Raw genomic sequence first — 12,224 nt, 5'->3', positions numbered from 1 at the left:
ACCTTCGTAAAGACATGTGATATAGGCCCGAAAATGTGATTAAGAAGTGGTTTATTCCACGTTTGTAGAGTTTATAGGTGTTTGAATACAAATTATGTTGAATTGCAATTGAATTGTATTTAAAATGCAAAATAAATTGAATATTTGTATGCGATGTGAGTGATTAAAGTGAAAAGTATGAAAGATTGAAACACGCTGTAGAAGTTAATAGGTCAAAATGATTAAACTTGGAGATATTTTAGTCTGGAACATCAAATATGTAATAAACATATGAATAATTCTAAAATTACTTGTACTAAAATAACTTCTACCCTGTTATTTATTAAAAAATAAGAAAATATTACGTCTAACATCAAATTTGACAAAATTGTCAAATATAAACTCAAAATTTTCGTACCGAACGTAAATTTTTCTGCCTTAGTGCAAAATTAACTGTTTTCTATAAATTTTAACTAAAAAAATTAATAAAAATGGCGGAACATGCCCAAAATTGTCCAAAACTACCATGGGTATAATAAATTTCTTTAAAAAATCTAATTTTCCTAATTAATTCCACTTTTAAAAATACTAGATGATAAATTTCTTCTCAACCGACCAAGACCACGTCCCCAAACAACAACTCCAAGCCGTTTTCAATGAAAACCGTACTGATTACCTATCAAAACTCAATTTTGAATCGCCTCCCGCACGTGTACGCCTCACAAGCATAATGTGCACATTAGGACCGAAATCCAGCAATCTGCTGGACATTGAACGCATGATATGCGCCGGCATGAATGTCGCACGTTTGAAAATGGCGTTTTTCACGCGCGCTGAATGCGAGAATGTCGTGGATAACATTCGTGCCGCATGCGATATCCACAGCAAGAAGATTGGTACTATGTTTCCGCTTGCAATCGCTATTGATTTAAAGGGCCAGAGATACGGACAGGAACTTTAAAAGATGTAAAACAAAATATTAAAATATTTTGGGATGAAATTTAAAAAATGTATTTCAGCCGAGTTTAAAACTTGAATTTGAACCTGGAGAAGAAACTTGTTTAACCTCAGATCCTTCCTATGAAGAACAAGTAACTAAAGATGTGATTTACGTAGACTATAATGGAATCAACGATATTTTAGAACCAGGAGATAAATTGAATATTAACAACTCTGTAAGACTATCAGCGTTGGAAGTAGGTGAGAATCTAGGTTATGTACAAAACAAAAGGCACTAGAAACAAGCATCGGTGGTTCAGTGGTAGAATGCTCGCCTGCCACGCGGGCGGCCCGGGTTCGATTCCCGGCCGATGCAATCTTTTGAAAATTTTACCTTTAAACTTATTATTTTATTAAACTTCCAGTCGGAAGTTTTATCCGTTGTGTCATTGAACGCGCCGGTTCAATCTGCGACCGATCTGCAGTGCAATTCGATGAAGCAATCATCGACCTACCCACTGTTTCCGAAGAAGAAATTAAAATAGCTGTGGACTTGAATGTCGACATGATAATCGTGTCTAACGTACGAGATAAATTCGCCATACGTGAAGTAAGGAAACATTTAGGTGAAGAAGGCCAACACATTCAAATAATTGCAAAAATTGAAGACTTACCCGGCGTTAAGAACATTAAAGACATCGCAAAAGAAGCAGATGGAGTGTTCGTGTCCAGATCTGATTTGGAACATGCTGTACGGCCTGAAAAATTATTCATTGTTCAAAAACAAATTATTGCCGAATGTAACAAAGTAAGTAAATATACATTTTATAATATTTCCTTTATTCTTACGTGAATATGAAGGGAAAAATAAGTCAAACAAAAAAATTATAGTTCGCAGTCACGTACAAATATATAAAATATTATTAAATTAAATTTTTAACATAAAATTTATGAAAAAGTTCATTGACCCCGACGTGATTTGAACACGCAACCTTCTGATCTGGAGTCAGACGCGCTACCGTTGCGCCACGGAGTCATATACTCAACACCTTGGCAATTTACCAAATCAACAAGCAACATTTACCTGAATATCATTAAATAACTGCAACATTTAAACTTTTTAGCGAGGAACACCTGTAATTATCGCACCACAAGTTCTTGAATCAATGACCAACAGCCCTGTGCCCACCAAACCCGAAATAATGGACATAACAAACGCCATTTTAGACGGCGCAGATTGTCTTTTATTATCTCGTGAAACAGCCTCTGGGGATTACGGCTTGGAAGCCATTACAACCCTTTCAACTTTATGCAAAGAAGCTGAATCAGCCGTGCATCACCGCCAAGTATTCCAGGATTTATCCCGAGAAAACCCTTGGCCTTTCGAGCCAATCTACGCGTTAGCAATGAGCGCAGTCGAATCATCAGTCAAATCAAACGCGGCTTGTATTATTTTATTAACTACATCCGGAAGATCCGCTGAAGTTGTCGCTCGTTACCGACCAAGATGTCCGATTATTGCAATTACAAGACATGCGTGCGTTGCGAGAAAATTACAGCTTTACCGAGCTGTTGAACCGATACATTTCATTGCGAAACCGCTGGTGGATTGGAATGAAGACGTTCATAAACGCATTCAATTCGGAATCACCTACGGGAAACATTGTAATTTTATCAGAGCAGGAGATACGCTCGTTGTAGTTAATGGAACTCGCGCCGGGACAGGATTCACGAATTCGCTGAGTTTGTATTACGCGTCGGAATTCAATGCCATTTGCGCAGACGATTAAACTTTAATTTCGTACATGTATCGCCATCTATGTTTCAAAAATAAAAACATTTCACTATTGACCGAATCGTATAATTTGAAAGTTGATTGTAGCGCCATCTATTAATTAAAGTCTGAGACATGACACGACATCTGTTGATTGATGTTTTTACTACAGAAGGTTATGATAAAGTTGTTTCGCGCGGTTTTTCGTTTATATTCACTTGGCCCGTTACTTGTTGCGTTGAGTTTCGCCTGTTTTCACGTTAGAACTAAACTTTCCAAGTTAAGTTTGTATTTAATCGAATTTATAAATAAATACAAGTGTTACTACTAATAAAATGGATGTAGCCGATGTAAATGTTGGACAAATTCGCGTAAAAGACGAGGTTGGCGTGCGATGCCAGAAACTATTCCAAGATTTCCTTGAAGAGTAAGTTTTAATCACCCTCATAAAAAATAAACTAACTAAACTAATATTTTAAATTAGATTTAAAGAAGATGGAGAATATAAATACCTTGAACCAGCAAAGGAGCTCCTCATCCAGGAAAGAAGCACCATTGAAGTGAGTTTTGAAGATGTAGAACACTACAACCAGAACCTCGCAACCACCATCATTGAAGAATATTACCGCATCTATCCATACCTCTGCCAAGCAGTCTCCAACTTTGTCAAGGATCGCAGTGATCTGAAGAAAGAAAAAGAATGCTATGTTAGCTTCATTGATGTGCCTACCAGACACAAAGTCAGAGAACTAAAAACTGAGAAAATCGGCACATTGATCAGAATCTCTGGACAAGTTATTAGAACTCATCCAGTACATCCTGAACTTGTTCTTGGAACATTTGTCTGTGCTGATTGCCAGACTGTTACAAAAATGTCGAACAACAATTCAAATACACAAATCCAACGATTTGCCGTAATCCAGTCTGTAACAACCGCAGTAAATTCGTCTTGGATGTCGATAAATCCGTGTTTGTCGACTTCCAAAAGTCCGCATACAAGAAACACAAGCTGAACTTCCACGTGGTTGTATTCCACGCAGCGTGGAAGTAATTCTACGCGCTGAAAACGTTGAATTAGTCCAAGCTGGCGACCGATACGACTTCACTGGATCACTTATTGTTGTTCCAGACGTGGGAGCTATGTCTCTACCAGGAGCACGCGCTCAAATCAACTCCCGTCATAAACCAGGCGATGAAGCAGAAGGAGTCCGAGGCTTAAAATCACTCGGTGTAAGAGATTTACACTACCGCGTTGCTTTCTTGCTTGTAGCGTACAACCAACCAACCCACGTTTCGGTGGAATTGAAATGAACCTGGAAGAGATGACACCCGAAATGATGAAGAAACAGATGACAGAAGGCGAATGGAAGCACATGTATGAAATGAGCCACGATCGCAACTTATACAACAACCTAATCCACTCATTATTCCCGTCTATTCATGGAAATGACGAAGTAAAACGTGGAATTCTCTTGATGTTATTCGGAGGAGTCTCTAAAACAACCGTTGAAGGAACATCTCTTAGAGGAGACATCAACTGTTGCATTGTTGGTGATCCCAGCACAGCAAAATCACAATTCCTCAAACAAGTATCTGAATTTTCCCCTAGAGCAGTCTACACATCAGGAAAAGCATCCTCGGCAGCTGGTTTAACAGCAGCTGTTGTAAAAGACGAAGAATCTTATGATTTCGTCATAGAAGCCGGTGCGTTAATGTTGGCAGACAACGGAGTATGCTGCATTGATGAATTCGATAAAATGGATCCAAGAGATCAAGTTGCTATCCACGAAGCTATGGAACAACAGACTATTTCTATTGCTAAAGCAGGAGTTCGTGCAACTTTGAATGCAAGGACTTCAATCCTCGCTGCTGCTAATCCCATTGGTGGACGTTATGACAGAGCGAAGTCTCTTCAACAAAACATCGCCTTAAGTGCACCTATCATGTCTCGATTTGATCTGTTTTTCATCCTGGTTGATGAATGTAACGAAGTTGTCGATTATGCAATCGCGCGTAAAATCGTAGACCTCCACAGTAACATCGAAGACAACGTTGAAAGAGTTTACTCTAAAGAAGAAGTCCTGCAATATATCACATTCGCCAGGAAGTTTAAACCGATCATTAATGAAGAAGCAGCTGAATTGCTCGTTAGACATTACAATAATCTCCGATTGAGGGATACAACTGCAACTGGTAAGTCCACATGGAGAATCACCGTTCGACAACTTGAAAGTATGATCCGCCTGGCTGAGGCGATGGCTCGAATGGAGATCTCTGACGAAGTTCAACCGAAACACGTAAAAGAAGCTTACCGTTTGTTGAATAAAAGTATTATCAGAGTGGAACAGCCTGATATTCATTTGGATGATGATGAGCCGGCTATGATCAATGATGAACCCGAGGATGTGCCCATGGAGGAAGGTCCTACCAAGAGGAAACTTGTGATGAGTTATGAAGAGTATAAAACGTTGAGTAATATGATCATCGTGCATATGCGTAGGGAGGAAGCGCGCGGTGAAGAGTCCGAGAGTGATGGGATGAGGAAGAGCGACGTGTTGGAGTGGTATTTGAATTTGGTTGCTGATCAGATTGAGTCGGAGGATGAGTTGTTGGAGAAGAAGGAGTTGGTTGAGAAAGTTATTGATAGACTTATCTATACTGTAAGTTATTTTTAACTGAAGATGTGTGATGATTGAGATGATTAATTATTTATTTTATGTTGCAGGATAATGTTATTATTCCTCTGCGTAAAGTTGGGCTCAAAGGCAGTGCGAAAACTGATGAAGAAGAAGATCCGCTGTTGGTTGTCCATCCGAATTATATTATCGATCAGTAAATGTTTTAAATTTAATGTAAATTTCAAGTATTGTCACTCAATTTTTATATTTATTGAGGTTTAGACCTAGTTATTTTATATGATTCTGTATTTTTTGGATACAATTACATCTCACGTTTTATATTAACTTGTTTTCGTGTTTTACTTATTTACTGTTACTTATTGAGTATAAACGACTACTAAACAGAATTGCTAACGGAAATATCCGTCTGAGACTACTAACCCAACGAAGAGAGGAGAGAGAAGAACCTAGAGAACTGCGACTGTGTGCGATGCACGCTGCCTCTTACACCTGCGGCGAACCCGCAAAAAGTGGTAGGGGTAGATTCAAGCTACCTGATTGGTTGAGCGTAGTCCGCGAAGTGAAGACCAAAGGTAAGTGGAGAGAGAAAGGCACAGGTTGCGCGCACTTACAGCCCAGGCCCAGGTATCCCTTGCCTGCGCACCTAGTTCCTTCCCCCACCACTTTTTGCGGGTTCCTTCCAGGGTCGTCCTTCTCCCTCTACTCTTAGAGTCTTTGGTTCCACTGAGTAGCACACAAGGGTTGTATTTGTCCAAAAATATTCTCAACAAAAAAAGTATTCAATTTGGCGGAGGCAATGATCTCATATCAAGCTATTATTACATCAAATTCCTATTACGTAAAACTATATTCAGTGGAAATGTACCCATGGTTAGCTAAGCAAAAAGGAAAGATTTGTGTAAAACACGCGATAATTTGATAAGACTGCTGTTTTCTGTTGCTCTCGTTATTCGTATGCCAACGTCAGCGTGCCCCTGTTGTTTTGGTAATATGACTTCAAATGAATTTGGCGATGGCCTGATGTTATTCACACAATTCACTCGAACGAGTGAAACATTGTAATTGCCTCCCGGGAGTGATAACAACCGAAATAATACATAACTTGTTTGTTTACTGTGCGCATACTTGCAAGTTGACCGGCACTTTTGTTTGCCAGTATTAATCATTTAACCTGTGAGATTGGCGATAACTTCTGTTGTAATTTATAAACAATTGCACCGAAAGACATAATAATGGATTTTTTGTTTTGGTGTTTTGCCAAGTTTACAAAATTATTGTAGGTGCAAGCGAAAATTAAATAACAAGTTTGTTTATTGTGTAATTTACCGTTTTTGATGATTTATTGCTTATCTTGATAGATAAATGACTTGTTTTAAGGCTACAATTCATTTTATTTACACAATAGTAAAGCATTGATTTTTATATTTGAAAAATGCGCTGTGAAGACCTTAAATATGTTGAACTTTGGATTGATTACTCATGATCGTAACCAGACTAATTATTTCATCATTTGCATACAATCGAAGCGTGAAAGCCTGCTGTATGAATGCCTAATCATCCATAATTTAAAAATTAAATCCCAAAAGTAAAATCAATATTTTTTGTTTTATGGCTTTTTACTTAAAAACTGCAATTTTTCTTTTTTACGCGTTAAAATCTCGAATCTGTAACCTAATTAAGTATCTTGAAACCAGTTAACTTTGGATTCCACCCGGAGACCTCAATAAGTCACCCGAAAAGAAATAACTTCTCTGTGGTAACACCGATTGTGCGTGTCATCGCGTCGATTTGTAATTAAACTAGAAATCAATCGCCAATTCGGTCAATCCAAACAATTCCCACTTGGAAACCAGTTAAAGTCGGTTTTCGGTTCGATGTAATTATCGCGGGTTATCGCACGATATTTACATCAACTTAATGTCTCATAAACGCATACACGCACGAAATCAGAAGACAAGAGATGCGAATGACGCCACAAAGACAACAAACAAAAATCTCAATTTTAAAAACAAAAAAACGACAGAAAAAATTCCAGAAAATTAAATATTTAAAAATTCTACTCACGTTTGTTTGTAAACTGCATTGCGGTTGTCTTTTAAACAAAAATGAATCAACATTGGAACACCCACTGCAACAAAAAAATAAAATAATCATAAACAATTTGTTGCATGAAATATGTACTATTGAAATATTTATAAATTCATGAATAATGAATGCTTTTAAAAGTGAAACGCAATTTGAGAATTTTCATTGAACATTTCCTACTCAGGCGCACAGCGCTTGCAAATGCGCGATAAATAAACAATGCATACAACTGCGTTGCATTTCATGCGCTCAATAAAAACAGAAGTTGAAGCAAACAAACAGTATTATCACAGTGCAGAGAGCAGAGAACAAAGAAGAAACATAACAAAAACGCATTACTTATCAGTTTACTTTTTTGTCATTATAATTATAAGTATTATTCATGAAGATAAAGAAAAAAACACGAAATTATAAGTGTTTTAATTAAAACAAACAATTCCGTCAATTGACACAATAACCCAGTGCAATCTTCGCAATCATTATTATGATTAGTTCACTGACGTCCGGAATATCTCATGGCGAAATGAAAGTATTTTTCAATTGTCAATTGAAAATAATGTTCGTGCGCATGGAATGTGCGCAACACGCTCAGATCGCAACTCAAACAAGTGACGAATGACGAGTTCACTTAACTTTGCCGCATAAAACTTGAAAAAAAATCAAAACAAATGATGAAATAAAACGTAGAATATCACGACTGGGTCAAACAAAACATCATCTTGTTTGTCCCTCAACTTGTTTGCCGCAGTGCTTCGCATTTCAATCCACATATTTTGATAAAACAAGTTAAGTTTCGATAAAACGCGCAACACCCGACGTCACATTTATCCTATTCGTGCTGTTACCATAGCCAAGAAAACCCGATCAAAAGCAAAAGCAAGTGCTGTCGTCGTCGAGGGCCCGATCCACACCATACTCCGTTAGGTCATTTGACCTCTTCCCGACGTCACTCCGGTTTCGCGCGAGCAAAACAATCGAATTCGTTCGTGGTTTGTTTACGAATCGAATCGTATAAAACGAAAACTCCGAGCGGTGCGAGCCATAATCACCAAGCAACCAGCGAGATAACAACCACCACCACTAGAATATTAATAACTTCACTTATTACTCTGAAAAACTGAGAGCTCAAACACGCGGTGAACAGTCTACTCTCGCTTATCAACCCAGCTATCACTATCAGCTAAATAACAGATCGCTACAATTACGTACGTCAGCTCGTGCCTAACGACAAGAAACCGGTCGCGTGTATAAAAGGCATCCAGACACCGCATTCGTCCTCCAGTCGCTGAGCGTGCTTCACAGCGTTAGCTTGAAAGAGTTAACTCGACACAACCAACCAACAGTCTGTTAATTAATCAAGACTCAAGCACTTTACATTACCATACAAGATGGGTAACAGCAACAATGTTCTTAACTTCGGAGCGGGCCCTGCCAAACTTCCAAAAACCGTAAGTTTTCTTTCAATCAATTTTAATTTATGAAGTAAATTCAAGGCCAAGAATCATACGATACGAGTGTTGATTGAATGTAATTGTAATTGTACTGAGATGCAAATGATTGACCCTGACACTATGACTTGCATTCTAATCAATTTTATCACATCTCTTGTTTATTAGGTTTTGGAAGCTGTCCAAGCAGAACTCTTAAGCTACAATGGCATGGGCGTCAGCATCATGGAAATGTCCCACAGATCAGCGGAATATACCAAGATTAACAACGATGCACAAAAATACGTCCGTGATTTATTGTAAGTTTTACTTTTATTCACTTTCCGCCTTTAAAAAAATTTAATTTCCGGTTTTGACTTACAGAAAAGTACCAGATAACTACAAAATCATGTTCATGCAAGGTGGAGGCACTGGCGCATTCGCCGCTGTGGCCTTAAACCTGCTAAACAGAACTGGTTCTGCTGATTACATGATCACCGGTACTTGGTCCGGTAAGGCCGCCAAGGAAGCCGCGAAATACGGCGAAGTTAATCTCGTCTTCCCCAAACCTCCGCTGGGTACCATCCCGGATAAATCCACCTGGAAGTTCAACCCGGATGCTTCCTACGTGTACTACTGCGCGAATGAAACCGTCGATGGTGTTGAATTCTTTGACATCCCCGAGGTACCCACTGGTGTTCCACTTGTCACCGACATGTCTTCTTCAATCATGACCAGAGAAATTGATGTCTCTAAATTTGGAGTTATCTTTGGTGGCGCACAGAAAAACATCGGCCCTGCTGGTGTTACAGTCGTAATCATCCGTGAAGATCTCTGGGATCTCCGATGAAGATCTGCCCGTCTGTCTTTGACTTCACTAACATCGCAAAGGAAAACTCTGTGCATAATACCCCCGCCACTTTCTCTGTGTATGTCATGAACAAAGTCTTCGAATGGATCGACAAAGCCGGAGGTGTAAAGGAAATGGAACGTCAGGCGATTATTAAAGCCGAGATGTTATACAAGGCGATTGAAAACTCGAATGGATTCTACGCGTCACCGATTGCGCCCAATTGCAGAAGTCGCATGAATGTACCTTTCCGAGTCGGCGGTGCAAATGGCGACGAGGAGTTGGAGAAGAAATTCCTGCTCGAATCTGAAAAGGTGCAGATGCAGCAGCTGAAGGGACACAGGAGTGTTGGTGGCATGCGCGCCTCGCTCTACAATGCTGTGTCCATTGATGATGTGAAACTGCTCGTCACCTTCATGGAACAGTTCCAGAAGGCGCATAATATGTAAACGAATAAACGAATGCTGCGTGCGTGCGGTGCACGCGCCTTGTATTAACTATGATTAACTTTGACTGTATTTATTGTAAGCGCACCCGAGATATATGATAATTCTATTTTGTAATAAAAACATGACTAATAGTTAATTGGTATTATTTAACTCACCTATTACGTTTTTCCCACAAGTTTTACACGAAAGTAACACAGAGAAAGAAAGTTTCAAACGCAAAATAAAATTTGTTTGGTTTTAGTTCCTGACGCCGCCACAATTGGCGCTAGTGTCAATTTTAATTATACTGAGTGTTCCAAATATTAACTCGTAATAATAATTTAAAAAAATTGATATTACTAATATTTAAACAAGAAAAACTTGCTAAATATACGCTAAATAATGTCAAATAAGTAATTTATAAGTTATAACTGTAAAAATCCAAAAAGTACCAAATATTAAAAAATAAAAACAAAAATTTGTTTGGAAACACTTTGTATATCAAGTTTCAAATTTTATCCGCTAGAGGCTAATAGGCAACCCCTACTACTAATGACTCGGAACTTTGTGCAGGACAAAATGACAAACACTTTTGAATCATAACCTCCTAAAGTATCGCAGATTCACTCATCAGTAGTCCGTTTGTTTTCTGCGAGTTTTTCCTCTATCTCTCAATTTAAACAACATCCGAAGATGTCTCGCGGTAGCAGCGCAGGCTTCGACCGTCACATCACCATCTTCTCCCCAGAAGGCCGCCTATATCAAGTGGAATACGCTTTCAAAGCAATCAACCAAGCCGGCCTCACATCCGTGGCCATCAAAGGCCAAGACGTCGCCGTCTGTGTAACCCAGCGCAAGATCCCCGACAAGCTCATCGATGCAAGTACCATCACGCATCTTTTCCAGCTCACCGAGCACAGCGGTTGCGTGATGACCGGCATGATTGCCGACAGCAAATCGCAAGTGCAGCGCGCACGTTACGAAGCCGCACAATTCAAATACAAATACGGCTATGAGATGCCCATTGATGCATTGTGCAGACGTGTGGCTGACGTCTCACAAGTGTATACGCAGAATGCCGAGATGCGGCCGCTTGGCTGCTCAATGGTGCTGATTGGGTATGACCCTTTGAATGGGCCTTGTGTGTATAAAACTGACCCAGCTGGGTACTACTGTGGGTACAAGGCTGTGAGTGTAGGCGCTAAGCAAACTGAAGCCAATAGCTGCTTGGAGAAGATGTTGAAGAAGAAACAAGACCTCTCTCAGGATGATGTCATCCAACTTGCAATTAGCTGCTTGAGTAATGTCCTCTCAATGGACTTCAAGCCTACTGAGATTGAGATTGGTGTGGTTACCAAGGATAATCCCAAGTTTAGAAAGATGGATGAACAAGAAGTTGATAGACATTTGACTGCCATTGCAGAGAAGGATTAAATCAGTCCTGAGGTTGATGAAAATGTTTGAAATAACCTAAGCTAAGTTAATTTGTAATACTATTTTTTGTCCACATTAATAAATGGTTAAAGAAATTAGTTTGCAACTTCTAAATATCATTTCTTATATTATTTCTGTACGCAACGGACGTAATTTAATAAGTTTCAGCTTAAATTTTTAAAAATATGGCCGAAATTGGTAGCGTAAGACGTTTCATTCAATAATAACCTAGATTCATATTAATTTAAATACTAATCACTCACCTTTTTACTTTTTTTTGCTTGGAACTCGTTCACGAATGTAACAATCACCTGTTCACTGAAAAAAACAATATTTGTTGGTTTTAGTGTTATATTTTTGCATAGGGGGAGTTGTTTCCAAACTTAAATACTATCAAAAGAGGATTAATTGCACTATCACGTATGTAATAACATAACAGTTAGTTTATAAGTATTTATGAATGATTAAACTCACCTATCAACAGCTTCTCAAACGAAAATGGCGAAAAAATGACAAAAGCACTGAAAGAACAAAATTAGTTTGTTTTAGTATTACATTTTGACATAGGGGGCGCTATCTGCGTTGTTTCCAACTTAAACACTATACAAAACGACTCAACATTGTCAAAAAGAAAGAATTAAATCAACAGGTATGTAATAAAGCAATATT

The 12,224-nt window shown here is 38.7% G+C and overlaps 4 protein-coding genes, 1 long non-coding RNA gene and 2 other non-coding genes across 8 annotated transcripts; 5 read left to right on the top strand and 2 right to left on the bottom strand.

Annotated features, from left to right (window-relative positions):
- The first annotated feature begins 344 nt into the window (after positions 1-344).
- LOC135800923 (pyruvate kinase-like) lies at positions 345-2,769 on the top strand. Its single transcript, XM_065314259.1, is given in 6 exon segments — positions 345-509; positions 572-908; positions 911-945; positions 999-1,179; positions 1,344-1,726; positions 2,043-2,769. Coding segments are annotated over 6 exon segments (1,641 nt in total). The 5' UTR covers positions 345-470; the 3' UTR covers positions 2,709-2,769.
- On the top strand, positions 1,224-1,294 carry TRNAG-GCC (transfer RNA glycine (anticodon GCC)). The gene has a single exon. It is a non-coding gene; the product is annotated as a tRNA-Gly (tRNA).
- Positions 1,592-12,074, bottom strand: LOC135800925 (uncharacterized). 2 transcript variants are annotated; one of them, XR_010550245.1, is made up of 5 exons: positions 12,030-12,074; positions 11,819-11,873; positions 7,396-7,459; positions 3,205-3,375; positions 1,592-1,676 (listed from the first exon to the last, which is right to left on the bottom strand). It is a non-coding gene; the product is annotated as an uncharacterized lncRNA (long non-coding RNA). The 2 variants fall into 2 exon arrangements; XR_010550246.1 differs by lacking the exons at positions 11,819-11,873; positions 12,030-12,074 and adding an exon at positions 8,262-8,398.
- On the bottom strand, positions 1,883-1,954 carry TRNAW-CCA (transfer RNA tryptophan (anticodon CCA)). Its single transcript has one exon. It is a non-coding gene; the product is annotated as a tRNA-Trp (tRNA).
- LOC135800918 (DNA replication licensing factor Mcm6) lies at positions 2,881-5,655 on the top strand. Its single transcript, XM_065314248.1, is given in 6 exon segments — positions 2,881-3,119; positions 3,177-3,553; positions 3,556-3,678; positions 3,681-3,944; positions 3,947-5,352; positions 5,418-5,655. Coding segments are annotated over 6 exon segments (2,373 nt in total). The 5' UTR covers positions 2,881-3,027; the 3' UTR covers positions 5,529-5,655.
- On the top strand, positions 8,573-10,273 carry LOC135800921 (probable phosphoserine aminotransferase). The gene is given in 4 exon segments (XM_065314257.1): positions 8,573-8,864; positions 9,033-9,163; positions 9,228-9,676; positions 9,679-10,273. Coding segments are annotated over 4 exon segments (1,104 nt in total). The 5' UTR covers positions 8,573-8,804; the 3' UTR covers positions 10,143-10,273.
- Positions 10,683-11,650, top strand: LOC135800922 (proteasome subunit alpha type-6-like). The gene has a single exon (XM_065314258.1). The coding sequence runs from the start codon at positions 10,815-10,817 to the stop codon at positions 11,553-11,555; it is 741 nt and encodes a 246-aa protein (XP_065170330.1). The 5' UTR covers positions 10,683-10,814; the 3' UTR covers positions 11,556-11,650.
- Positions 12,075-12,224: the final 150 nt, after the last annotated feature.

Source organism: Atheta coriaria, unplaced genomic scaffold (genome assembly GCF_025399875.1).
Source record: "Atheta coriaria isolate IRGN ID8LTWV9N9 unplaced genomic scaffold, Caltech_Dcor_3.1 hic_scaffold_10_pilon, whole genome shotgun sequence".
Classification (NCBI taxonomy): Eukaryota; Metazoa; Arthropoda; class Insecta; order Coleoptera; family Staphylinidae; genus Dalotia; species Dalotia coriaria.
This window is presented reverse-complemented; position numbering and strand designations above follow the sequence as displayed.

Excerpts from the sequence above, each read along its gene's own strand:
- LOC135800922 (XM_065314258.1), top strand. The coding sequence starts at position 10,815 with ATGTCTCGCGGTAGCAGCGCAGGCTTCGACCGTCACATCACCATCTTC.